Source organism: Sander vitreus, chromosome 4, assembly GCF_031162955.1.
Source record: "Sander vitreus isolate 19-12246 chromosome 4, sanVit1, whole genome shotgun sequence".
Lineage (NCBI taxonomy): Eukaryota > Metazoa > Chordata > Actinopteri > Perciformes > Percidae > Sander > Sander vitreus.
This window is the reverse complement of record NC_135858.1, coordinates 23107675-23132862: the sequence shown is the minus strand read 5'-3', so window position 1 is coordinate 23132862 and position 25188 is coordinate 23107675. Positions and strand designations below refer to the sequence as shown.

The following is a 25188-nucleotide window of genomic DNA, read 5'->3' as shown; positions in this document are numbered from 1 at the left end:
TTTTGTGTGAAACCTTTCGGTGTACTTGCTATATGAAATGTATTTGTCACATTGCATAAGCATTTACAACATGAGTCCCTTAGGATTCTCTTTTTAGGAGAATAAATTGCAAACAAATGACCTGTGCTAACGTAATGAAAGCAACTATGTCACGGAATGTACTCCAAAGGTATGTAAACGCGCCTTAACTGTCAACACATGCAGCCTCAGCTTGATTAAATTAAAACAACAGATCTAACCCTAAGCACAGTATATTTGTGCATCTGACCAACCTGTTGTTTTTTATACACTCTTATCTCACTCTAAACACAAACCCATGTGCGCTTGGCCATCTACTGCATGCATTTACATTTTACTTCTACTTTCTGATGTACCTTCTACCAGTTGTTTTAATTGAGGAGTTACCATATGTTAACATGTGTTTTCAGGTGTGGGATGTAACTAAGTACACTTACATTAGTACTGTACATAACTACATTTTTGAGGTACTTGTACATTTAGTATACATCAAGTATTTCCCTGTTAAGCTACTTTATATGTCTACTCCACTATTCAGAGGGAAATATTTTACTTTTTACTTCACTACATTTATTTGACAACACTATACTTACAGTTAAGATTATTAATACAAAATATGATCAACTAACTAATAAATAATTATGTATTATTATAGATTACTATAAGCTATCCAGCATTATATAAAGTAGTTAAAACTTTACCAGCTGCAACATCAAAGTGATATGCACAATGCATCATGCATATAATTAATAATATAATATACATGAGTACTTTTACTTGTGTTACCTTAAGTACACTTTGATGCTGATACTTCTGTACTTTAACTTAAATACCATTTTACTTTAGGTCTACTTGTATTTAAGTAAAATGTCTACTTCTTCCTCCGGTTGTTTCATACTTAGTTTTAATGCAAAGGGAAGTACAGTGATAAGCACACTTTCCTAAATACAGTACAAAAATGAAATTCATGAAAATGAAATACACACTATGTAAGCAAATTTCACATTTAGGCTACATCTAAACACAAAGACTAATTATGCTTTTCTTTTTCCATTTTTGGCTGAATGACCCAGAGTCCCTGGAGAACCCGTGTGAACAATACTGCTGTCAGATCCTTGTGTCTACACATACACACTACAGCCCGCCTACTCCCCAGTCCCACCACTTCCTCCACAGCTCTCACATTTGTGCAGTTCTTTCACGCTCATCAGATATTCAATGTCTCACCATCACATGAAGATCAGGGAAGATCAAGGAAACAGCCACATAAATTCAAATCAGTGGATTATAAGTAGGTTTCTCCATCTTTGCTGCTTTTTTGTTTAAGAACTTTTATTAAAAAAAAAAAAACTTTTTTGGAAATACTTTGGACCACATTAGAGCTGCATGCGGAGGCCAGCAGCTCGGGAGCAATGTCATCTCTACTTTCTCACAACAATGATCAGCCACGCATCAGAAAGTCGCTCTCTGACTCCTCTCCAACTTCATCTACCACCAAGAGCCTGAGGGTAAGGCCACAGTGTGTTTAATCTTTTCAGTGTCTGTTTAGTTAGAGGAAATGCCATGGTTGAAATAATGCAAACAGTAACATCAAAGCTCAGACATTGTCAAACAAATTTGTCTGCAACAAGCCACAGAGGTATTCCTCTGTGTGTGTGTGTGTGTGTGTGTGTGTGTGTGTGTGTGTGTGTGTGTGTGTGTGTGTGTGTGTGTGTGTGTGTCTATACATTGGCAGATAATTTTACTAGCCTACATGATCAATGGAAAAAATTATGTGTAGCCATAAATGACCTCTTACTGCCTCATTTGAAACAAAGTCCTTTTTTGGAAAACACTGTTTACACATGACAGCTGTTGGAATGCAACTAAAGATTGTATCTAATGTCCTCTAATCCACTTTACACTGTCTATGGCACTATCGCTATTGCAATACGTTCTTTATATTGTGGTGCAATAAAGACAAAGTGTATACAAGCGGAATTTCTCAAAAGATGATTTACTCGGTGACTCTTAAAGTGTTTCCCTAAAGCTATGATATCATTGTAGGCATTTATTTTTATACTTTAAATTGACAATTAATCATATGCAAACGATTACATATGGTGGTTTTTTCCATTTGCCAATTCTATCAGTGTATTATTTATCAAAGCATGCCGATTTGAATGGATTTTGAATCTTTGTACAACTTTAAACTTTAGAAACATGTTAATGGTTTAGATTATAAAAGTTTGTTTGGGTTTTTTTTTAGATTTTGTTTGGGCATTTGCCTCTATCCCTATTAGTGTTAAATTGTGGTTACATGGTACGCATCTTAGACCCCTATGTCACCCCAGATAATAGTTTTTTTTAATTTTTTTTATCTCTTATAACACTTTGACATGCTTCTAAAGGTTCATAATAACTCCCATTAAGTGGGACACAAAATTGCATGTTGATGTGAATGAGCATGGAGGAACAAAACTTGCAAGTTGAAACCAGGGAAAAGTTGTAACGATCAGTTAGTCTTATTTGTTTATGTTAACTAAGAATCCACTTGGGAAAGCTTGATGGAGAGACACAGAGAGAGAGATACAGGAAGAGAGAGCGAGAGAGAGAAAGAAAGAAAGAAAGCAAGCAGGGGGTGAAAGACAGAAAGGATGACAGGGAACAGAGAGGAGGAGGGGTAGAGTGCTTAGGACTGGCTTGTGGGAACTCAGAGGCAGTATTTCTGGATGTTTATCTCTCTGCTAGTCCTATGGGAAACTCACATTTTCCACATGGGAATAGCTGGTCAGCAGGCAAGAAGTTCCTCACAGGATCTAGAAAGGCTGGAGGACAGCTTAGTGACAGAGTCCTTCACATGCATGGGACACAAAAGCCTATGTTTCCATCAGCATCTGTTTATATGTGCTGTTGCTTAATCTAAAACAGAGTTTTTTCCAAGTCTGCACACTGTATATCATTAATACCGTTTACCGAGCATATCCAAGTGTCCAGAGAGTCTTAAAAAGGAGCTGACATCAGATTCTGGGGACGATCCAGAGGTCTTGTAAATGTCTGAGCAGAGGCATATCACTGTGTTTACACATAGTGTCTGCAACTTAAAGCCCTGTTACTTCTTTATTGATATCCACTTGCCATCTCTATGATGTAGTTAGACATGTAAGTGTTTAAGCAGTGTTCACCAGTCTGATTTTTGCTTTAGTTTATGTGACTGTCAGAATAAGTCTATGTCTAAAACAACAGAGTACAATGCAACATGGAACTGCATGTACTGTCTTAAAAAGTTATGTCTGCAGCAATATTCAGTGCAGCAAGATAATTACCTCTTCTTAGTTAATACAAACTGTTTTGATTGATGGATACCATTAGTGAATATAATAAAAACTAAAAGAGCACGTCATATAAGCTTTTTCTATGAATAATATGATGAAAGAGAGCTTATAGATAAAGAGGATGGGTTCAGCATGTTCAGAGAGGATATGGCAATACTGATTTATCCCCGCTGAGTACTGTTTTATATCTTAAAGGTCCCATAGCATGCTCATTTCAGGTTTATACTTGTATTTTGCGGTTCTACTAGAAAATGTTTACATGCTTTAATGTTCAAAAAACACATTATTCTTTTCTGTTTTAGCGCCTGCCTCTTTAAGCCCCCCTCCTTAAAATAGTGTATGTAATCATACACTATGAGCTTCGCAGTCACCAGATGAAAACCAAATGGAACACCTATGGGAGATTTTGCACCAATGTGTTAGAGAGCACTCTCTGTCATCATCATCAAAAACACTAAATAAGAGAATTTATTTGGAAGAATAGTGTTCAATCTATGCTAGCATATAACCCTTCCAACTTCAGCAGACAATAATGAACACATTGTGAAAGCCACTGCCAGAGCTATTACCTTTTTTGGATGTGTTTAGTTATCTCTGCTTGTCAGTTTACTTAAGCGATCACTTCCTCTCTCCTTCTTTAACTTGGCTTGATATTTCAGACTACCATAAAAACCTTTCTTGGAAAACTGTACCAAAACATAAATTAAAAATAAGTAAGTCTTTCATGAGGAATTCCTGGTTATGTCACTTCAAACAATCACTGCACTTTGCTTTCTAGATCTATTGATAATGAATGTACTTGCTGATTGTGAAATATTAAAATATGTCCTGTGTGCATTGCGACTGCATGTTTACAATATTATGCAGAGGAAATGGTCAACATGGTACAAACTACAACCTCGTTTGTGGATTTGATTCCACATGGTACCTTATAAATCTCACATCACGACCAAACAGCCTGTCAAACAAATGATGAAGTCAAGCTGTGTGATGTCATTATTTGTGCACTAATGAGCATCTACTGACGTAGAGGATGGGTCATGATGGGGTTGAATGACTTGTTTAGGCCAAGTAAGGTTTTAGGTAGGCCTAAGTACCTTGGGTAAGATAATCAAGATTATCCTAAAAAAAGTTAGAGTGCTTGTTGCATTTTTCATTTCGGTCAGATAGCCAGTTCTAAAACATTTCTCCTCTCTTTTAGCACGAGAGACTGTCGAGGTAAGCAAATCTAATTCACACCATCAATACATACAAAAGAATATTCTATTGCCTGAGAGAATCAATCAGTGTCTCTGTGACATTAAACTCTGACAGTAACAGAGAAGCTGAGTGTTGAATGGTTAATACCTGTCTTGTGTTTTCAGATTGAGCTCGTCTGATATCTCCAACGACACATCAACAAACCACGCTGAGTCCTACTTCTTGCGGCGGGAGAACAGGCTATCTGCAAGGAAAAAGGCAGAAGAAGAGACAGCGAACAATGACTATAAAAAGGCAGGTGATGCACTTTGCGTGTTGATAATATTTCAAGTGACTGTTGTTTTGGTGCCAAACTAACAAAAGGAACTAAATGTGATCACTTGACAATTAATAAACTCACTTAAAGGCAGGGTTGGTAACTATTTCCAGTATACACTTTTTTATATATTGTTTGAAATGGTCTTTACACCCCGACAGCAATAAATAACATATGGGCTCTGAAAAAGGAGCAAAAAAGACCCGTCATCTGTAGCTGCTGTAATCCTTTAAAAACACCCAATCACTGTCTAGCAGTCAGTTTGGAAAGAACCAATGAAAAGCCTCCTTGCCCCGCTGAGGTACTCTACCCCTCCCCTGTACGAGCCTGAGCTCAATGCGCGTCATCGCTGCATTGCTAACAGTCAGTGTTGGGGAGTAACGGAATACATGTACCGGCGTTACGTATTCAGAATACAAATTATGAGTAACTGTATTCCATTACAGTTACAATTTAAATAGTTGGTATTTAGAATACAGTTACATTGTTGAAAACAATGGATTACATGATGATACTTCTCTGTTTCACGGATTTATTCACTCTCGCAACTCCATGCATTTCCCAGAAGCCCCAATATGAAAACAAAAAAATTAGCTATTTGCGTGATCACTGATAGAGGTAAAGATGGAGCTGGAACCGGCACAACAGAGCCAGGGAAGGAATGCGTTTCTATCTTGGAAATTCAAACAGCATTTCACATTAAAGAAAGAGAAGGGAGAACAAAATATAACTGTGCACTGCAGTGCAACTTCTGCTTGCCAGCAACCAACTTCCTTTCAGTGTCCAAATTACTCCACCTCCAACCTGAAGAAGCATCTTAAAGTAAGTTATTTTTAGCTAAGGGTAGTCGTCTGCTGTAGTTTTACTGGTCACCTTGCTATTTTATAGTTGACGTGCGACTTTACATTCTCCTACATGCTGATTTACTAGCCCCAGAGCTGTTGAAAGACTAGCCCCATTTGACATGTTAGCTAACGTTAGCTAAAATTAGCTCATGGTAGCTTAGACTGCGGTTAGATTTTTGTAGTATGCAGTTCGGGACTACAAATACAAAAATCGATCTGCTTGTTTTGGTACACATTCAGCCAGTTGGAACAGAAGAACACACCAGAATAGTCGTGTTTAGCCGCATTCCTACTTATAAAATGCAATTCAATGTGGAAGTAATCCAAGTATTCAGAATACGTTACTCAGATTGAGTAACGTAACAGAATACGTTACAAATTACATTTTTGGGCATGTATTCTGTACTCTGTAACGGAATACGTTTTGAAAGTATCCTTCCCAACACTGCTAACAGTAGTCATGTTTGTTTTAAACATTCGGTATGATGTTTGCTTATCGTTGAATGAGACATGAAGTAAAATTGCGTTCCTTTCTCCACTCTGAAGCAGCGACACAGCGGTGCTCATGCACTTCTGTGTGTGGGTCAGAGCCCTGAGGGCAGGGGGTGGGGTTAGACAGAGCCGCGAGGAGATGCTACTTTCAAATGTTGCTAGCTTTTTAACACTACCAACCCTGCCTTTAAAGAGTCTGCATTTTATTCAACCAATGATTTTCAGCACAGGGACTTCATCATGGTGCTTTACAGAGTGGACATACATACATACATACATACATACATACATACACACACACACACCACAAGATGGCTGATCCTTTAACAATTATCCAATGAAAATTAGACACAAATATCCAGCCGCCAAAGAATGTTGCACCACCAACACAGAAATTTCAAAATAAAAGTACACAACAAAATGTTACATAAATAGTAGAACAGAAAAGACTAGTCCCATTAGCTGGTGCACAGAAAAAAAAGAAAAAAAAAAGGCAAAAATGTTGCTAAGTGATAATCTGTTAATGTCATTTATTAACCCTTGTGTTGTCCTTCCGTTGACCTTGAACTTGTTGTTTCTTCCGGGTCAAAATTGAAAATGAACTTTCTTTGGGTGCTGTTGGGTGCCCCCCAATGTTTTGTTTCTTTTTTTTTTTAATGCTTCTTAAAAATCATGGTCAATGAACCTAATTTATATGACATTGTACATCATTTTTGAGTAAAAAAAAAAGCAGACATTATGAATTATTTTGACAAATAGTTAAGATCAGAGGATGTTGAGGGGATCACAGACTGGTTTAAGTCAAATATAAGTCAGGATACTGTTTTGAAACCATTAAAAAATGAATTAAATAAAACACCACAATTCAATGAAAGTAATCAATTTTACCTGCGAAGAATGTTGCATGGGTTCCATACAACATACATCCATGTTATTTTGGGGAAATTTGGTTGAAAGAAACCCATATTTCTGATATAAAAAAACTTTGAAAGCGGGTCAAATTTGACCTGTGGATAACACAAGGTTCTGGATACATTTTTTTCTGTTTTTTTTCTGATATATCATTGTAAATTCAATATCTTTGGGTTTTCTGACTGGCGGTCAACCAAATAAATCTATATGAAAATTATGATAGGTATTTTTCTCTATTTTCTGATGCTTTATAGTCTAAATGATTGGTGTATAAATCAAAACAAGCAGTCTAAAGACATGTGAAGCTACTTGGGCACAGCGGTGCTTTGAGCTAAATGCTAACATCAGCATGTTGACATGCTCTCCATGATAATGCTAACATACTGATATTTAGCAGGTACCATGTTTACCCTGCTCAACATCTTAGTTTAGCCGTTAACATGCTAACATTGGCTATTTAGCACCAAATAAAGCCAAACACAAAGTATAGCTAAGACCGATGAGAATGTCATTAGTTTTGCAAACAAAGATACACACATTTGTGCCAATCCAGTCAGTAGATGTTGAGATATTTCACTGGATAAGTGTAAATTTTGACCTGTTCATTGTAATGGACCTTTTTCACAGCAGACATTTTGACTTATCATAGTAGGAAAAGCACGGCTGAAATTGATAACCTTAACAATGGCTCAATTCCATCAAGTGTCCCAGTAAGCTATTTCAGTGAGTCAGCATGCACAATACCAGGGCCTCTCCTAAGTGGAATGCAGCCATCATTACTGGTTTTGAATACACCTGTGCTTTTCCTACTATGACATGTCAACATGTCTGCCCTGAAAAAGGTCTATAGATACAATGTTGTGAAACAACTAAAGTCATTAGGATTCATGATCTGGGCACCATTAAAATACAGATTACATAGTCGTCAATGGGATGATGAAACAAAGTATTAGTTGCATACTAAATGGTTAAAACTACCACACAAACTGTGGCTGTTGATGTCAATGCCTGTGTGCTGTGAAAACAATCAAACACTCATTTTAAATGCTGACAAGTGCATATTTTATGATGTAGATGTATGAAAAGGCACTGGCTACCAATCAAAGACTCAAGTCCAGGCTGGAAACAAGTAAACAGGAACTGGCCATGATTCAGGACCAGCTGCAGAGAGCACAGGTACGATACACACAGTTAATGTACAGTACCTAATTTGAAGTGTGAAAGAACTAGGAAAATGATTGCTGAAGAGGCCATTTAAGTACCCAAAAGTTTCTGCAATTCAGGTTTTTCTTGTCACACAGAAATGTATTCCATATATTCTATGTTCTCATCAGGTAATGTAAGAGAAATGTGACATGAAAGATAGCAGTTATACAAGGAAGCTGCAATGTCATTACTGTCAGATTGCAGGTCTGAATTATGGAATAATAACAGTGAGCCGCTTTAGAGTTGCTGTGTTCATATTGGATATTTTTACATCAACACTTGGGCTCACTGTTCTGAAAATGTAGCACCCATAATCATACAGTTTCAAGGATTTCTAATATAATCTTTTGATAATAACCTGTCATTGTTGCAGAGGGGAAGAGTGGGAGATTGTGGCTCCAACATGCTTGAGACAGAAAAAAAGGTAACAACTCAGCATTAGACAAATACTTATAACCATGTTTTAATTCAAAGTGTTTATCTTGAGTTCATATTTTTATTATTTTTATTGAATGTTCTTTTTCATAGGAAAGTTGGAGTCTAAAAAAGAGGATATCAGATATGGAAGAACAGTTAAAGGTAATTCGTAGTTCTATTGTTATTCACCTTAATATGCACTTGATTATTTTCATATTCTGTCTCTTTAAAAATATATAGTAGAAGTAGTAGTAGTAGTAGTAGTAGTAGTAGTTGTACAATAGATAATAATATAGCAAGATCTCTTATCCAGGAGAAAGTTAAGATAATTTGACATGAGAAAAACAATGAACAATCAAATCCAAACAGTGTAAAGGGTCTGTAGGACTTGGAGCCGTGGCGTTAGCAGCTCTGTCTATGGTGGTTTTAGCTGACATCATTTGTCACCATTATGCTCTGCCTTGCTGTGGAATGTGTGAGCACTTTGACACTGCAGCAACCGAGCCATCTGTATTCATCTGTGGCCTAACGTTCACAAATGTCTGCTGTGTTATGCCCAAGAGGATGCAAACAACAACCTCTTGTTATCTGTGAATGAGAGCTAAACAAACATGGGATGCTGGTTTGAAAATAGATATTCACAACAGAGAAGCACTGTTATTGTGTGTATTTAAATTAGCAAGTCTGGTCCATTTGTGTCTGTGTGTCAAGTGTAAAAGAGTATGTGTGTTTGTGTAATTGCATTTGTTTTATCATAATGAAATGCCCGGATTTATCCAAATTAGATGACTCTTTTATTGTGAAGCTAATTTCCTTTCTGGATTAGTCAGCAGCAGGAACAAAAGTGAGAAATGTAAAACAGTTGGACTAGAGCCTACGTATAGCTATTACAGTGACTCACAGAGTGATGAGATTTTGGACAAGGCCTCAAAATAAATAAAGGATGTTTAAAGGAGTAAAGTTGTCCATAAAAAGTATTTTGTTATGCTATCCAGCTTTCAAAAATCTTCAAATAATAAATAAATTAAAAAGAAGACCATAAAAGGTTGAGCTGTTTTTACATTGTCCGGTGTTTCTCTATCACACATGAAGTACAACAGGAGGTTGTCTGTTTCAGTCACATTATCACTAGTCTATATTGACAACATTTCATTAACGGGATTGTTCCAGTGCCACCAGAAGTTCCGCCGGATGTCCCTCATTTTCTGCCGGATGTCCGTCACCTTCCGCTTTTATTGTGTTGGCATTCTAAACTCATTTATGAGGACTATGGTTAACTGCTCCTCAGATCTCTGCAGGGTAAATCCAGACAGCTAGCTAGACTATCTGTCCAATCTGAGTTTTCTGTTGCACTACTAAAACAAATTTTGAATGTGCACATTCCACCAAAACAAGTTCCTTCCCGAGGCTATTTTGCAGAGGCACCGTTGATAGAAATGCTAATGAACCAGAGCACGTTTTTCTCCTATCCAGGAACGTTGTGTGAACTAGCCAGACCTTCCTCCGCAGCGCTGTGGAAAGCAAGACTACATTCACACTTACTGGAAATACTCTGTTTGGTTTAGTTGAGTACAAACCGCTTCGTAATTAGGTCATGAACAACTGAGTCTTTTGCCAGTCCTTGATTTTGTCTGATAATTTTGATCCTTACAGACAGAAGCTCCATCGCCTCTCCAGTTAGACATTTTCCTTGGCGTCTTTGTGTAATTCATCCTTTATCTTCACTGATTTGGATATTTGCATTCTCACATACAGCTCCATCGGGTAATGACTAGATAAGTTCAGTGACCAGTTTAACATATTCTCATACAACGGTTCTAATGATATCTTATGAAAAGTTATGCAAAATATTATTTGTGTTATCCTAAGAATGTCCAGCAACACGAGTGATCAGAGCGCCTGCGCAACCCTTACAGCGCACGACCTGTATAGGCAACAACACTGCTTGTTTAGGAAGTATGTTTGTTACATAACTAACATAGCCTACATGATGTTAGTCAAGTAAGTTACGGTAAGGTAAAACAAGGTAAAATAAGTCAACATTGACTTTTTGTTTCCTGTGTTTGTTTGACCCATCCATCTACCCTGACGTCCTCCCCACATCCTAACCCTCCAGGTTATAAGCAACATGTCATTTTACATCTGTGCCCACTTTAGTTGTCTCATGCTCTTTTCTTCAGGTTAAAGCAGAGCTGAATATGGAGAACCAGAGACTGAAGGATGAGAATGGAGCTTTAATCCGGGTCATCACTAAACTGTCCAAGTGAGATAAGAAGCAGGAAGGATGAGAAGAAGAGTGAGGGATACCTGAAGCCATACCTATACCTGCATTCCTCCTACATTCATCCTGTCATTCTAAGTCTTAACTTTACCTGTTGAGTAACTAACATTTGCAGGGATAAAGACACATTTTACATCAGATGTGAAAGCTTCATGTTACTGTACTGTATACAAAGTAGTAGCCCCTTCCCTGACAGAAAAAATAAATATTATACATATTCATAAAATATTTCTACAAAAAAAGGCAAATGCCAACACAACCACTTCATGTGTTTTTCTTACATGAACAAATTGTCCAGGAGTGAGGCATTTATAAAACTGCGTGATCACATCAAGAATATCTCTAGATACATATATGGACAAAATATTGCAGGTATTTCCACGGAGGTATTACCATGGAAACTGCAATATTTCTTTTGTCCATTCCATTTGCAGACCTTGAAAGTCAGCTTTTATGTATCAGGGAAAGTGGATGATGGATGAGCTACATTTTTTTAGGAACGTGGAAGCATCATCTCTGATTTAAGAGCTTTAACCTTGAAGTATGATGTCACAAATGACAGGCTTTTCTTCTTAATGAGCTTAAAGATCATACAAAGATCATAATATTTATCAGCAGATGGTGGGGTGGCAAAAGTGAGGTTGTTTTGCAGCTGCTGTTTTGAAGTTTAAAACTTAACTTTAAAACCCCAACTTTAAACTCAACATGAATTTACGGTTCTGATGAAGATCGTGTTACATGACCCAAAGCTCCAGAACAGCCACTCAATGAACCCTGAGGTGAGACTGTTCTGTCAACTGCCGTTTTAAATGCAAGAAGGAACTTTGAAGCTAAAGTACAACAACAAAAACATCCCAATGAAATAAAGGGAATTCTATTTTATTTATGTACTGTATATCACTTTCATTTCATGATCATCACGACTCAACACAAAGACCTGTTGTGTTTATGTTATTATGTTAGCTTTAGAAGCGCTGCACTGCAAGATTTAATGAGTCCCATTTATAATCTTACATTCACGGGATCCCTGCCAGACTGAGATTTCATTTTCTATTCTGTTCATATTTACTTTGGATTATTATATAATCAAATTAGTCTCCACAGTGTGTTTGCATGTATTTTAGAAACACATACAATTACACGCATATTACGCATAAACTCCGATTAACACAAACTTCAGTCCAGCATCCTTGTTCATCATTCTGCTGATGTGTTGCATTTTGTTTGGTTTGACAACATGTGACAACAACAACACTCTTCCTAGTATTTTTCTCATGCTCTATAATATGATGCCACCCACTGACCAAAAGTGGAAAAGCACCGTCTGATTCCATTTACACACCACACAGGACGAGTCTACTTAAAATGCCTTTATTTTCCTAAGATTACATTTAGACAACACACAGATATGTCCTGACCACATCCCATATTTTGGTTCCCTTGAGTATTTCAGTTCTACATAGAGTGATATATGAGCACAAGTTGTGTGGTCTTTTTGTTCCCTTTTTATTTTTTCCTGGAAAACATGGATTTTGTACGGAAATAAATCATGCAGTTCACAAAAAGGCACAACTATTGACACACCTCTACAACAAGACCAAAACAAGAGTCAAGAAAGCTGTTCAAGCATTTCCCTCGTCTATGTTGCTCGGAAAGTGAATGCCTGATGGAGTAGGTTGGACGAGGATCAGGCCTTTGGATGTTCTGTATTATGGCTATGTTCACATAAGAGGACTAAAGAGGAACCATTATTGAAGCAGCAGTTTGGCAGTATTGCATTGCGAATGTTGCTCTGCACTGTTTGGGTCTACTCTGTGCTCAAGATAGCTTGTAAGACCCAGGAAGACGGGGATTTTGTTGCCTGCATTGCAGAAACATGAAAGACTCATACAGCCCATTTACACAACACCATAAAACAAATACAGGCTCTATTGGTCCTATTGCAAATACACAAAAAACATATATATATATATATATATACATATATATATATATACACATATATACATATATACATATATACATATATATGTATATACAAATGCGTAGATGAGAGTGAGTATATTAAATGACCTCCAGGAAAGGATGACCTGACACACATTGTAGAAAAGGATGTAAATTGGCGGTCCTCCATGATCTGAACTTAAATTTAACACCACATTGTAGAATTTAATCTTCAGAATAGACCTGACATTGAAAATGAAAAATGTGTCTGGTATGTATTCCTCTCAGCCCCTCATACATAGAGAGATAGCTGCATTATAATCTAAAAGATGGACTGTCATAAAGATTGCTCATCTTCATGCACTGTAGGTTGTAAATAAAGGTTTATCTGACAGTAAATGACAGTGACTCAAAACAAAAGCACACAGGGTTAACAAATCCCCACATTAGAAATGTCATAGTGGACACATCATCGATATCTCAGAGCATGCACAAGTGACAAAACACCAGATCATCCCATTGCAGTCCATTAGTCAAACTGTGTGTTCATTCATGAAGAGACATTTGGAATGAAACAATTATTGATTGCTTAATTAACTTGACTGGAGCTCCTTAAGAGGACTGCATCAATAATATGCAGTAATAATATTTCACAGAACTAATCTGGCAAAGAAATAGTAATAAAGAAATACTGTATAATGACACTAAAAGTTTAGTTTAGTTTAGTTTATATGCAAGTTACTGAATTATTTCTTATGTTAAAAAGTATAATCAGACATATGGGAGCAGGTTTATTTGAATAGCAATAAGATGAGAAGATACAATTTAATGAAGGAAAATGATTAAGTCGCCCACTGTGACTACATCTGGCAGGAGTAAATGAAGGCAACACTTACGGTACACTGAGATAGAAAATCACGGAGCCGGCAAATATTCTCCTTTTTTTTAAATATGTACAGTTTACCGGTCAGAGACCAACACATACTGTATAACATGTGCAAGCCGAAATGAACAATAATTACATGACTTGTAGCCCAGGTATATCGTAACACTGGATTGAGTTTAGTTTTGGTTTAGAGGCCACATACAAACGATGACAGAAAAACCAGACAACCATGCAAGATTATGGAAATTGTGGATTTTTGTTTTGTTTTTTACATATGATACACAAAGCAACCCTGCTTTAATCATACACATGGAATATTCGGACATACCTTCGGTCCCATTCAGCAAAAATACATAGACTTTGCAGTCAGTGCATACTCTTTTTTACTCCATTTTATTATCAAAAATGACACAGAACACAAACACACATACACAATATAATTATGGTTCCTCTTTAAAACATGCTACTATTTACATCATCTTGTGAATACATGCTAAAGCTTATTAACAAATTTGCGCGATGCATAATGTTAACAATAGGAGGACGTAGTACTGTGCATGGAGCAATCAGTGTGCTGCTGTTTAGCCTCCTGCAGAATTCTTTTTACTTCTGGTGACAATATGGCCTCCTTTGAAAGCAAAGAAAGGCAGTAATAATTTGAACCTTTGGACACTGAATACTTAATGTTGAAATTCAAATACCACTGAAATTACGGAATTTCAATTTTTATTTTGAAAACCAACTTTCTGATTTCAAAATGTTTGAATTCCCCTCTTTGACTTCATTTTGAAAACCGTTTCATTTTCGCAAATTCTGATTGACAATGTAAGTGCACTAAATGTCCCATCTCTCATCTGAGCTTCTCTTTAGTCGATTATATGAAACAGCATGTTATTTTACAGTATTAATTATAGAAATATAGATACTGTTACAATATAGTTTTCCAACTATTGGTTATTGTGGCATAAAGAACTATCTGTGTCTATACTTTACTCCTAGAAGCTAATATGGGGATTTTTTCTTTTCATCAAATCATAATATTTCTCAATCAGTTTTGCTTTGATAGCCAAGATTTTCAAGATTTAAGTTTTCATCCTGAATTTTGGTGTCTAAATGAACTCAACTCTTTTCAGATACAAAAATGACCAATTGAATGTGAGCAACTTGTTAATAGTTTCTAATGTGAATTCCTTTAAAATAATTCTTTGAGATTTCAAGGAGGGGAATTCAAACCACATGAATTCAAATAAATAGTTCTCCAAGTTAAATATTTCAATGCTATAAATTATATCGTATTAAAATGTCAACATTAGGTATTTAGTAGTAATGAAACTTTACGATTAGTTGCATATAAGATTCAAATCCTTATGGGCTTTTTTGCCTCCGTACCTCTGCACATCAGTCACACCGTATGTCTGGGATGATGTTGTAACACCACTATGTTGTAGGACTTTGGCCCAAGGTTTACAAAGCTTTTGGCCGTTGAGTGAGCAATCTAAACAACGTGAAATACTGCGAGGCATGATACATGCTAGATTCTGCAGCAAAATGGTCCAACATATGTTTATTGTATTATATGTTTTGATGAAACACTTGCCCTGTTGAGATTCTACAATCTTGCATTTTGTACTTGAAATCACACTCTCTTAAAAGGTGCGGCTACATCTTCTACATTTCAAATTTCAGTTCTTTATAAAAACATCTTGTCCTTGACAGAAATCCTCATGTTGCTCCACCAAAAAACTATTGGTGTATTGAAGTGTACTGCAGTATGTTTGGTAAGCTACAACATCCATCAAAGAAAGACATATAATCCGTTTAGTGGCTATCAACAGAAAAATGAGTTAGATGGCACTGTTTATCGCAAGCAAGAGCAGAATTTAAAAGAAACATAGTCATAATTGGTCTGAACATCATTGATAAGCCTTTTCGTATCCTTACTTTGTCCACAGATAAGTAAGGTTTTACATCCAAGTGGTCAACCCAGCTCAAGACAGACTCCAGATGGCACATTCACAGTGTCCCAGACTACTTCTGAATGATTTTCAAAAGTTTCCCTTTGAAATAAAACAATGAAGCTTACTTTATTTCTCAAAGTGTCATATCAGGAAAGGCACCCTTGTATTCCTGTCCTACATTAGATCTGTCTGAAGACACAGAGATGTGTGTTGGACCTAAATGCATAGACGCGCCTTCATGGCAACACAAATCAAGCAACTCAGATCAGACAGCTGCTCCATACTGTGTTATGTTTGTATATCCCTCTCAAATGTGAGCTGATAAAATGAAGACAATCATTCATGCAGATTTATCTTAAAAATATATTGCAACATGGATCTCTGCATTCAGTGATCTTGACCTCATTCATTCTCAATTAAATATTGGCATTAATAGACTAAAACAGACTATGCAGGAAATAACCCAATACTACAATACTTTCTATTGGAAGTTAAAGCACACTTATTAGCAAGATACAATACTGGGCGTGGTGTATGCAGAGCAGTGGGGAGGTAAGTCAAGCATGCTCTATTAACTAAACTAAAGCTTTATTTCCAGCATTGTCTTCACCAAGACTTTCGTTCAGTGTCAGCACCCTAAGAATCAGTTTCTAAGTTTCTTCAAATGAAAGAAGGACCAACAGTCGATCGTTCATGAACCAGTCACCCGATAACTCAACGCCACTCTTCTCAGCATACACTAATGTGTGAAATGTGATGCTTAAAAAGAGTTTTTTTCGACTTAATCATGAATGAGCGAATATTCTAAGATGTGTCTTTTTTGCTGAGCAGGTTACATGACGAGTCGTCACGTGTTAAGTCATGGGTTTCATGCAAAGTAGGGGTGGGGGTTGGAACTCTGAGTTAGTACATTAGCTGGTTGGGGAGCACGTTACTTCTTTGCATTCAATGATGCTAGCTGACCATCGATATCCTCCTCTGGCTGCAATGGATGCCACTGGGCAATGGGGCGGCGGGGATTAGCCAGCATGTCGGACCAGTGCTTCAGACCTAGGCCACTCGCCTTACTGCCCACGAAGATCTTTCCGATGGCGTCATTCTTACCGATCTTGTCATAATCAAACACTGTGACTGCCACCAAGATTTTCTAAGAAGAAAACAAGAGAGTATGTGTAATTTCTTACAGTTAATAAGTCATCAAAATATGCATGCAGATTACTTTCATCGTGGAGAAACAACACTTTGCTTTACCCACAGCTGTATATAATTACCTTACTGATAAAGGATACGTATTTTAGTTTGACTTGTACTGTACCTGCATCTGTTCCAGGGGGATTTCAAAGCTGAAGGATTCATTATAGTATGGGTTGAGGGTGTTCTTCTTCACTGTAGTCTTCTTTTTCTTCAGACGCTTACCCCCCTGCAGCAGCTGGATCTTCACATATGGATCTGCAAAGGGTGTCATTATGATCAGCAATAGAGAACTTCAAGGCAGATTATTGCAATACAGTAGTAGTTCCTGATGTTTCGGCAATATTTACTTCCCTTTTGTCACTTCTAATATGCATTTCAATTATTTAATCTCCTGATTACTTCAAATTACTTCCTGTATTGATTTATGCTCAGTTTATGTGATATATGTCCTATGTTTTTGATTATGTTGAATTTTAATAGTGAACTGAATTTCTCAAGTGTACTTGCATGACAAAGCACAGTCAAACTCTGAGATTCCCTTTTGTCAAAAAAATGTTTTAGGTTCTAGGGACCAAAAGTCTTTATCATTAAATACTTGCATTAAGCTGAAGTATGCAGAGCCTAAGCTTTTTTTCTCCATGTTATTATCTCCATATATTTCAGGCCTTCTTTCAGGTCTTCTTTTTATTGTTATATCATGCATTTTGAAACATCATTCAAACACAAATTGAAGCCTAAACTGTAGTAATACTTCTGTAGATTCAGTTTACAACATTGTAATGTTTCTCTACCAGATAATCCACAGGCGTCCATCTTCTTCAGGTTCTTTGCCTCCAGGATGCAGACGGTGAGTTTCCCGGCGGTGGGGACGTAACGGAGGGAGATGCAGATGTCTCCGAGTTTCTCAGGCTGAGCCGTCAGCACGGAGAGAAGAGACAGAAATGACACATGCTCATCAGCCGACAACAGCAAACGACTCGTTTTAGAAAATGATGATGGGCTAAAGCAGAATGTGCTCAGCTGCTGTCTGCTGTATGCCTTGCACTTTTTTAATCTTGGGCTTAAATTAAGGTATTTTTGTCGTGGTGGTTTTTGCTTACAGGGGTTTATTTCAATTGCAGTTCTTAAGGAGGGCAAGGGGGACTCCCCCTCTGGCCTCCCTAACTAGACTGTCTTTAAGAGGCTGTAGCAGGCTCCGCTTTAAAACTATTGGGAAGATATTGGTATCATATGAAACTATACGACTTAACTCATGGTACCATCCATGTCACACCCAAAAATTGCTGCAACAACTATCTTAATGTTTTAAACCCTTATACACTCTAAACTTTACAAATTTGAATAGGCGGAGCTGCAGTGGGGTATATTTGGTACCCCTAAAATCGCATGAAAATTGCATTCTGTATAAAAAAATGTCAGATATCTCAGCCTAGAATTACAAGGTTATCAAGTCACAATCCCTGAAAATGACTGTATTGTATATCAATCAATTATCTCAGTCTTCTATGCATAATTTCCAAAGTTCTGGTTCTTAACAGCACCTCTTCTTGATCTGCGCTTTCCAGATCCTTCCACTCCTCAATCGGCCTTCCGAGGTCGATAGTGTTCATGGGAATCTTCACCTCTCCAATGACGTCATGTTTGGAAAATCGATCGTAGTCATAAACAGACATCGACAGAGTCTTCCCACCGAGCTCCTCGTAGGGCACCTGATCCAGAGACACAACGGTATGTCGTTTTATACCTTGATACCTTGTATGTTTTTCCATTAGTGATTATATGACTATAAAAGCAACTTAAATCCTCAAATAATGAGTCAATGAAAAAAGGTACAGTAGAAGAAATAAGTTTCAGAGATGACTCTAAATGGTTCTCTAATATGCTCAAGGGGAATTTGAAAATTCACCACATGTTCACATGGATTTTTTCTAGCTGGTCCAGTTTTCTTAAAAATGCAACAACAGGTTATCCAGGTTGACTGGAAATTACATTATTAATACATGTTTATGGTTTATTTTTCACTACTATGGAAAATCAGTAAAATTATTAAAGACTTGAAAGCTGCCAAAACTAAACAACGTTAAAATTAAATACAAATTGTCTGGAATGATACAGGGGAAGGACAAATAGCATTTAAATAAATTCCATTAAATTGAATATTATCTCTGATTTAAACATCTAAGAAAGATATAAGAAAAGATGACATGTTCCAGCTGACTGAAACTTTTCTTAAATGAAAATGAAGATAATTCTATACGCTACAATCCTTTGCAGACACCATCTAGTTATATAAAAACCTTTCAATTCAGAAAGTAAGAAGCAACTCAAATAAACCTTCACAGTGAAACACTAAATGTGGCAATGAACATCTCAGCTCTGTTTGGAAAAATAGAATGTTTTCTGTTGTTGCTGCAAATTTGCAGGCAGGCAGAGGTTCCAGCGAGACTTGTAAAGTCTCTGCGGGCTTTATTAGCCAGGACAGAGCAGCATGTACTGTAGGCTGCACAGCCCAGTGAGTACACACATTGTGAGAAAGGGTCACGCTGGCAGTGGGTAAGAAGGTTTATTTGTGTACCTCATTTTATATAAAAACACAAACTTCCTCACTATCTTCCATACATCTTCGATATATATGCCTCTCTTTCTACAGCTGCATCGATTCATATTGAAGCAGTGCAGACTGGAAATCAGGATGCACAACTCTTCTGCACCAAATTCTCCAACAGTAGAAGTATTTTATCACCGGACATATTGGCAAGACTGACCTTGAATACAAATGTCTCATTGAAGACAGGGTTCAGTGTTTTCTTGTGGACTTTGGTGTCATACTTCTTCTTCTTCTCAGGCAGAAGCTGGACTTTCACGTAAGGATCGGAGGTTCCACCGGAGTCCATGGATATGAGATCCGCAGCTTGAAGGATGCCAACTGTGAGCTGTGTGCAGAGGTGTGGGCAGGGTGTAAGGGACAAAAACAAGAATTTGATCAGGCAAAAAAAAAAAAAAATTTTCATTTGTGTCAGGGTCACTGCTGCAGAGATTGGTTATATAACATAATCTGACAACTTAACTACGTAATCAATCTCACACAAACGTTTTGCCCGACTGGAGCCGTTTCAGATTCTTCAGTGTCACACAACTGTCACATTGTGAATTTTCTGTACCATAGAGGTGTGTATATGTTTGAGCAAGTACATTAGGGACAAGAAGAACAGACATATTTCAAGTATACATTTTATTTTAGTCTTTGCTGCTCTGTTTTATGTTGACTTGATTTAAGGGATTTCCTCTTTGATTCGGCACTCAGAGCCTCATTAAATATTGTCATACCACTCCATATGCCGCTGAGAGCATTACAGTAATGATGATAAAGCTACAGAATCTTTGACAAATGTGTTCCCTTTCTCTAAGCCAGAATTATTGCAAAACTATTTCTTTCATATGTTGTTATTCAAAATTGATCATTATGTTGCTCTGCAAAGGTTTTACAAAGAAGCTTTCTAGAAAGTTTCAAGGTTCGGACCATAAAGGAATAGTTTGACATTTTGGGAAATACGCTTTTTTTTCACTTTCTTGCCGAGAGATAGAGGGGAAGATCGATAACAGTCTCATATCTCTCCGTTCAACATGCCAGCCAGTTAGCTTAGTAAAAAGACAGGGAGAAACAGCTAGCCTGGCTTTGTCTGAGGGTGAGAACATCTGACTACCGACTCCTGTAGAGCTCACTTATTAACATATTATATTTTGAGAGTAAGTGGTTGCTGGCAGATGGATTTTGTTGTTCTTGGACAGAGCTAGGTTGTTTCCCTGCTTTCAGTCTGTGTGCTAAGCTAACCGGCTGCTAGCTGTACCTGTATATTCAGCCTGCAGACATGATCAATTGTTTTTCACTCAGCAAGAAATCTGATCAGTGTACTTCCCAAAATGTTGAACTATTTCTTTAAATACTGGAAAATATCATTTCAATAAGAAACAAAAAAATATCAAAATGTGAAACACTCCCTAAGAATCCATCTGAAATTGTTCACAATGCTTCAAAAACACAACTGCCAATGTGTGAATTTAGAATCACAGACCTTTGCATTTTCAAAGTCATAATCTATAGAATATTGCAGCTTCCCCAGTTTCTCTTCTTCTTTCTCCTCTTCCTCTTTCTCCTCCTCCGTCAGTCCGGTCTCTCCCTCGTCATCATCCTCGTCGTCCTGGTGTATCTGTGGTGTTAAGGTAACAAGACAAAACAGGGTGTTAAAGGCCAGGGCATTAGGGATCAGACTACAGGGCTCCCCATGACAGCCAGCATGCCACAGACACTGGAGCTCCAGGTGTTTTTACGTGGGAGATACATGTTTTGGTTACTGCTTACCTGCACAGCACCTGATGATAATAACCAGTGATTTATCATTTACAAGGTCACAAATCTTTATTAGTAACACATAAATACATGTTTATATATATATATATATATATTTTATAATTGGGCACAGCTTGTCCTCTCAGTGTTTTCTTTTTTTAACATTGAGCAATTCCTTCAACATGCTTGCGTAGTACAGTGACAGCCAGAGTCAGTGGAGGCTTTGCATGCTAGTTGCATCAAGAGGGATGATAAATTCAACAGTTTTCCAATGAAATAAGGTATTCACTCTTTTGTCAAAGGGCTTTGTTTTTTTACTGAGTGAACAAGGAGATAAGTGTTAATATAAAAACCCCTAAGGAACTAGCTCACAACAGCGAATGCCAATGCATACTAAAATGATAAAAGGCAAATAAGACATAGCCAAATATTCAGTGCAGGGAGCTGGCTTTCAAATATACGGCTCTTTTTTTTTTAAAACCCTTTCATTCACAACTTTCATATTTCAAGATAAAATCCCAAACTTTTTTTAACCTGCATGCCAGTGGTGGAATGTAACTGTGCATTTACTAAAGTACTGTACTTAAATAAAACTTGAGGTACTTGTACTTTACTTGAGTCTCTTCTTTCCATGCCACTTTCTACTTCTACTCCGCTACATTTCAGAGGGAAATACTGCACTTTTTACTCCATTACATAATCTGACAGCTTCAGTTACCAGTAACTTTACAAATTAAGATGTTTGCACGCAAAACACATGTAGTTTATAAAATACGATGTTTTATTATAAATTAAACTACCCAACAATATAATAGCCTACAAGTCTAGCTGAAATGATTAGCCGATTACAACTTAGTTGATTGACAGAACTGTTTTGATCGTTTCCAGTTTCTAAAATGTGAGGATTTTTCTGCATTGAGTACTTTTAATACTTTAAGTACATTTTTCTTATGATACTTACATACGTAAGCATAATTTTCAATGCAGGACTTTTACTTGTAAAAGAGTATTTTTACAGTGTGATATTAGTAGGCCTATTTTAAGTTAAGTAAAGGATCTGAATACGTCTTCCACCACTGCTGCATGCCTCGTTTCACCTTTAAATTTATGTGTCACCAAAAAAAAAGGCCTCTCTTTTCAGCTCACCGTTATTACAATACATGTTTCATCATTAAAGGGCACAGCCAGCTATTTCAATAATGTAGAGTCTTATTGCTGCAGTTTATTATTGTAGTTCAATTAAAGCCTCATTGCCAAGTTCACCTTGACTTTGAACAGTTTTGACTCTTTTTTTTCAGGCCATCCAGTGTCTCCACATCCTACCTCCTCCTTGAGCGCTACAATGAAAAGGACAGATTTGCGAGTAATTGGCTCTTCATGCAGTTTTATCATCACCGTTTCCATGTCTCCCAAACAACCAACCATGCCCTTTCTCACATGCATAGATTAATAGTGTTAAAAGTGTCTTGCATATCATCTCTTCGTCCAATACTTTCCATATTGGTGTGAGTTACAGTAACATTGTCCCCAGAACAATGCGTTAGATGGTTAGACTCTCCTCTCTAGGGGTTTATGGAGCACATCATAGCTTTCCATTGTTACATTCTCAAGCTGTCATAACAAAATAAAAAGCCAAAAAAGAGTTGCAAAGGAAGCTACGACTTTCATTCCATGAAACCCCCTCAGCCCCGGGTGGCCAGAGAGCGTCAACATGAGCTATCCACCTACCGTAGAGCGGGAGTCCACCACAGTCAAGAAACAGGAGGCACACACAAGACAGACACAACGCAGGGGGGAAAGAAGAGGAGAGCAGAGAGAGGAAGAGATTCAACTCACAAGACACCAAACACACTACAAAAAGAGAGGCAGTCAACACCACCACCAACACCACAATTATGATGAGAAATGACACTTGTTTTCGGTGGGGGAGCTGACATTGTGCTTTAATTAACTGTCAGTTGAGCTCAGGGCAATTTAGGGTGGTTAGTTGATTAGTTCTCAAATGAATCACTGGCTTTTCTAACATTTATCCTCTGATTGATGATGTATTTTGCTTCCAAAATCTTACAATATTTCCTCAGGAGTCATGCCTTCATCCATCATCTTTGATTATAAAAATGCAGCTTTTTGAAGTCGTCAGACCAAACTCACTTCATAGTGCATAATTATTTTTTTGCCAGCCCTAACAAAGTGTGTCATTTTTCACCATTGGGGCCCACAATGGAATACGTCACACGTTTAAATGACCACAACAACAATAACAGCGAATAAATGGAGGGGAAGAGAGCTCTCCTTGTGTCCTCTACAGCCTGGGATACAAAAGCTGCTGGTAAAAGATCAAATTTGGTTAGCTAGAGACATATTTTAATGGATAAAAACTCAGCACAAATTGCATAAATAACAATTAAAACTGGAATGATCAATTGTTGTAGAAAAGAAGAGGCACAACATCACCCAAAACATCCTGTTACCCTGACTTTTTCAGCATGTAGAAGGCACAAGGCGTCATACCTCGCCCTGCATGTTCTTCATGTTGAAGCCATCCTTGCCCTTCTTCCCTTTCTTGTTCTTCTTCTTCTTGCAGCAGCATTTTTTGATTATGCAGAAGCAGCAGGTGAGGATGAGCAACGCGGCCACCACAGCGATGGCGATCAAAGCCCAAGGCGGCACTGTCAGTTTAAAAAACAACAGAGCAATGATTGACTTGTGACTTTTGTGTTTCTCACAAAGAAATTGTAACGTTTTGTCAAAAGCATTACTTACACGGGATTTTATCAATTTCATTCAAGAATTTGCTCTTGATCTCCTCAAACATGTCGTTCTTGCTGATCTCTGTGTTGTTGGAGCCAGAGGTGTCCGGCACCGAGGTGGAGATGACAGCCGGAGTGGGAGCCATGGTTACGGTGGTGACACCGGTGGGCTCAGCGGCCGCCACGGCTTGTGACCTGAACAAGTTGAACTTCATTGTCAAAGACTAGGCGCAGCGTCCCTGAGGCACACACAGATCAGACAGAAAGGGAAGATAAGATAAAACTGTAGTGCCATGACCTCAGCGGTGACATTTGGAACAAACATGAAAGATACCAAGTATTTTATCTTCATTTGTATTAAAAGACTTTCATGACATACTTACTCCTGAGGCTCATTGTTACAGGTGTTTATTGAATTTTACTGTACTTAAAACACAATATATTGTATCATTGAACAGTTTCTTCTGGCTGAGTGGTAAACACCAAACTGAGAAAAAAAAAAACTTAAACGTTGCTGAAAAACCAACAACAATTTTGGATGATTTATTTATCTTTGAATCTATTTTATTAAATTAGTTCAACATTATTGGGAAAATGGGCGCTTATTTCCTTTCTTTTTAAGAGATGCAAAATGTGATACTACTCTCATGTCTTTAACAGCTAGCAGGCTGGTTCTCTTTTAAAGCATAACTCTTGCCAAAATGCAACCTAGGGTCTTTTTGTGAATATACCCGAGTCAAACTTCCGTTACGTAAGCGGCACTTTTAAGATTGCCCGTATTTTCGTTTTCGGTAAATTGGCCTTTTGAATGCGAGTGCTAGGAGCACTACTATGATCGCATCAAAATCGCTATTCTTCAGTCCCTCCAGAAAAACATGATTATGCGATCGCATAATTCAATGCATAATCAGCCAAAGTCTGCATTTTTATATATACATAAATTAACCATTTCCGCGCAAAATATGCGGGGCTTGCACGATTTCATAATTCCCGCATTTTTGTTGCAAAAAAGTCACATTTATCTTAGCAGAAAGTTGAAAAATGTTGCGTTTAGAGCAGCCATTTTCCCGTTGCCATGGGAACGTTATGAAGTGACGTAATTACGCG

The 25188-nt window shown here is 37.5% G+C and overlaps 2 protein-coding genes across 2 annotated transcripts; one reads left to right on the top strand and one right to left on the bottom strand.

Annotated features, from left to right (window-relative positions):
* Nucleotides 1-1186: 1186 nt before the first annotated feature.
* Nucleotides 1187-11883, top strand: LOC144516302 (protein phosphatase 1 regulatory subunit 12B-like). The gene is made up of 7 exons (XM_078247506.1): nt 1187-1526; nt 4534-4550; nt 4697-4826; nt 8172-8273; nt 8677-8727; nt 8832-8882; nt 10901-11883. Exons 1-7 carry the CDS (start codon nt 1431-1433, stop codon nt 10985-10987), a joined length of 534 nt encoding a protein of 177 aa, XP_078103632.1. The 5' UTR covers nt 1187-1430; the 3' UTR covers nt 10988-11883.
* A 4837-nt stretch (nt 11884-16720) lies between these two features.
* LOC144516301 (synaptotagmin-2-like) lies at nt 16721-24296 on the bottom strand. The gene is made up of 8 exons (XM_078247505.1): nt 24095-24296; nt 23843-24000; nt 21057-21191; nt 19749-19916; nt 18525-18692; nt 17775-17892; nt 17105-17238; nt 16721-16936 (listed from the first exon to the last, which is right to left on the bottom strand). Exons 1-8 carry the CDS (start codon nt 24294-24296, stop codon nt 16721-16723), a joined length of 1299 nt encoding a protein of 432 aa, XP_078103631.1.
* Between the last annotated feature and the right edge of the window lie 892 nt (nt 24297-25188).